Source organism: Aedes albopictus, unplaced genomic scaffold (assembly GCF_035046485.1).
Source record: "Aedes albopictus strain Foshan unplaced genomic scaffold, AalbF5 HiC_scaffold_770, whole genome shotgun sequence".
NCBI lineage: Eukaryota > Metazoa > Arthropoda > Insecta > Diptera > Culicidae > Aedes > Aedes albopictus.
In genome coordinates, this window is record NW_026917610.1 from 979 (window position 1) to 4,477 (window position 3,499).

At 39.6% G+C, this 3,499-nt stretch overlaps 1 protein-coding gene across 1 annotated transcript; it reads left to right on the plus strand.

The window, feature by feature from the left end:
- The first annotated feature begins 31 nt into the window (after positions 1–31).
- On the plus strand, positions 32–3,143 carry LOC134284776 (uncharacterized). The gene is made up of 2 exons (XM_062844039.1): positions 32–379; positions 442–3,143. The coding sequence occupies exon 2, from the start codon at positions 1,714–1,716 to the stop codon at positions 2,623–2,625; it is 912 nt and encodes a 303-aa protein (XP_062700023.1). The 5' UTR covers positions 32–379; positions 442–1,713; the 3' UTR covers positions 2,626–3,143.
- Positions 3,144–3,499: the final 356 nt, after the last annotated feature.

A 3,499-nucleotide genomic window follows, 5' to 3' on the forward strand; every position in this document is an offset into this window, starting at 1 on the left:
CCAACATCTTACTAGGGTTGATATAGCCATAAGTAGTCACGTTCTGATTGACGGACGGCACTTCTCCGACATTATGGACGTTAGGACCTATCGTGGCGCCAACATCGACTCCGATCACTATCTGGTGATGGTCAAACTGCGCCCAAAACCAGGCTTGGCATTGGTCATGAGATTCACAAGTGTGCTTAGTTTTCGGTGCTACGATGCCTCGTAATCAAACATGACGTTAGCAACCATGTGTCGCATCACTAAGGCAAGCACTCGTGACCTAGAAACCACAGGTAACAATGAATGAGTTTTGCATTACCTGACCGTCAGTCGTTCGAACCGTCAACGTTTTGACCTTCATTCGTTGCCGTCTTCCCAATTAATAAAATAGGTAATTAGTTCAACTTTTTTGTGAATATTTAGTTTACTATGGTTGATTTTTGGAATTTTCAGTGAATATGTCTCAAGACATGGACGGCACTACAAGCAATTCCCAAAGGCCGGGGAAGCGTACGTATGCGTCCATCGCATGGAGTTTTATTCAAAATGTAGATGGTAGGTACTGCTGCAAAATCGACGAGTACGGTACCTGCAAATACTCACAGGCCACATACGATGCTGGAAATTTTATCCGCCACTTCCGGACTGTGCACCCTGTGGCTTCCAGTGCTAATGGCTTATCTAAGGAAGCGGAGCCGGTGAACAAGAAACGAGTAATTGCGAGGGTTCCAGTAGCCATCGATACTCAGCGGTACGTAGAAGGTTGTATGGCACTTACAACAGAGCATCATCTTCCCTTGCGGTGCTTCGAATGGGAGGGCCTGAAAATGTTGCTGGATCCGATCGAGGAGGCTCTCGGAGTGCGCATAAACAGGAAGAATATCAAAACTCTGTTGGCCACCGGATCCGCTGGACTGGAGAAAACCATCAAGAGGGAAATGGCGGGAACCCTGTTCTGCTTACGCATCGACTCGGCCTCGCGTCACGGGCGCCATATCCTTGGCGTTGATGCACAATTCTTCCTGGGAAATGAAGCAGTCACTCGCACTCTAGGTAAAACATTTTCTTTTCAAATACTCTTATTAATAATATATGGGTTTATGTGGATAAGGATACGAATCATTCAGAATTTCTACCTGCGAATAATGTATTTGTTAAAAATTAAGCCACGCTCGTATAGTTGACGGTCAGTTTTGCAGATTATGTGGTTCATTCATCGTAAAACTTCTTACATAAAGCCAGATGTCAGTTGAGCATTCCTTTCTTCATCAGGAATCTGATAATTTTTTTTCCGTGATGTTCAAGAAATATGACACTCACTGTTAACAATCAATCAATTTGTATCTTTCTGAAAAATGTAAAAAGTTTTACACTTCTTCCCGTAAGTTCCTAAACACCCTATTTTTAAACACATATTTTTGAAAAATTCACACATTTTGTTACCATCGGCTTTTTTTTACTTTTTTCAACTTTATGACATAACTCCCAGAGTAGTGAATGTTTTCGGTCTGATTGTTATCATGCATGCTCACTCCTAACAAAAAATATAAAAGTAAAAACAAAACAAGTATCGCTTATTAGCTTTTTCGGAAATGGGAGCATTTTGCTTAAGATCGGTTCCGTTCCCATATATTTTTAAATTGTAAGCTTATCCACTTATTCATATTTATGAAATGGATGTTGTTCTGGTAAACCGGGTCTTTAATCATAATATATTTTTTAGGAATGATTGAAGTGAAATCAAGTCAAACAGCAAAATTTTTAAAATCAAAGGTGCTCGAGGTGCTCAAACGATATGATCTTTCATTGGACCAGGTGTTATCTATAACTTCGGATAACGGTGCAAATATGATTGCGGCCGGTAAACTGTTGCAGCGGTTGTACACCCAGACAGCATTGAGCGATATGTTTACAGATGATGAACTAACTGATGATTTTGGAGGAAAAGAAGGGGAGCTTCTAGAAGCCATGGCGACTGACCTAAGCAAGCAATTCAATATTGTGAGATGCTCGGTACACACGCTCCAACTAGCTTTGAATGATGTGGTATCAAATACGGACTGCAATATTAAAAAAATAACAGATTTTTCGAAGCAAATGAAGAAAATAAAATACAAATACTTTTTCGACGCGAATGAGGCATCATATCCCCCCCTCTGGTGTCCAACAAGGTGGAGCGGAAAATATAAGTTGATAAACAGCTTTATCAAACAAGAGGTGGTTTTCAAAAAGATGGGCGAAGAATTTCCAGAGCTAGGTAATTTATTTTTCATTACAACTATACCGATAACTTATACATCACTTCACTCTACTATTCTAGCACTGAGTGAAGAAGACTGGCAGTTCTGTCACGATTTTGAATCTGCGTTCAAACCCCTCCACGTTATGACAAAGAAATTGCAGAGCAATAATCAAGTTTTCCCTGACTTTTACATGGAATGGATTCTAGCGATCCGCGACCTCCGAATTATGCAGAATAATCCGTTCTTCAACCCACTGATCGAGGCACTTAATGTAAGGTTGGCAAGTCTGAAGAACAACATGCTGTTCAAAGTATCCTTGTTCGTTGACCCTAGATTTACGTACTTGAACTCCACGTTTTTTACCCCGGACGAGAAAGAAGAAATTCAGGTATAATTATAGTGAATCAAAACATCGAATTTATGATTTTTAGATTAACATGTTTTAGAACTACGTTGTAAGCCTATGGGAAAGAATTGAAGCCCTGAGAACGAAAGAAAAAACTACCGATACCAGGCAAACACAAGATTCCAACTCTACCAATGACATCGATAGTTATTTGGCTGAGATGTTCGGTGGGTCCAGCTCAAAAGATGACACGCTTCAAGATCCCAAAACTAAAATAATGCAGCAACTCAAGATGCTAGAAATTGAACCACGAAAGCCTCATGATTATGATGTTTGGAGCCATTGGTTGCTGAAAAGGACCACACAACCTGAATTAGCCATAGTGGCCTTGGTTATTCTGGCAACACCGTCAAACCAGGTGTCTGTGGAACGTGCGTTTAGTGCACTTGCTTTGGTGTTATCAGACGCAAGAACAGAGCTCGCCGATGATACTCTTGAAGAGATATTACTTATCAAGTTGAATGCCGATCTTTTTAAAAAAATCTTTCCATCGCTTTATGACTGGAAAGATTTGAAAGCGAAGTCTTTGTCATAAGCATATCCTAAAATTACTATCTTTGCGTTATTTTCATTTTTCATAACTATTTTTTGTTTTTTTTTTTCATTTTTCATACCTATTTTTTTAATTATTCATAAATTTAAATAAAACTTATTTCCACTTCTCCCGTGTCTTTCAATAATTAGTTACAATGACATATTGCACTATCAATACAAATACGATGCTGGTCAGCAATGAACAGACCCTAACAAATTTATTAAAGGGGTTTTTGTTAGAAGTGAGCACGACAGAAAACAAATAGAACGAAATCAATCGGTGTCGTAGATCGTTTAACCCTTTGGAGCCGGAGGGGCCAATATGCCC

Coding starts and splice junctions, on each gene's coding strand:
- LOC134284776 (XM_062844039.1), top strand. CDS start 1,714: ATGATTGAAGTGAAATCAAGTCAAACAGCAAAATTTTTAAAATCAAAG.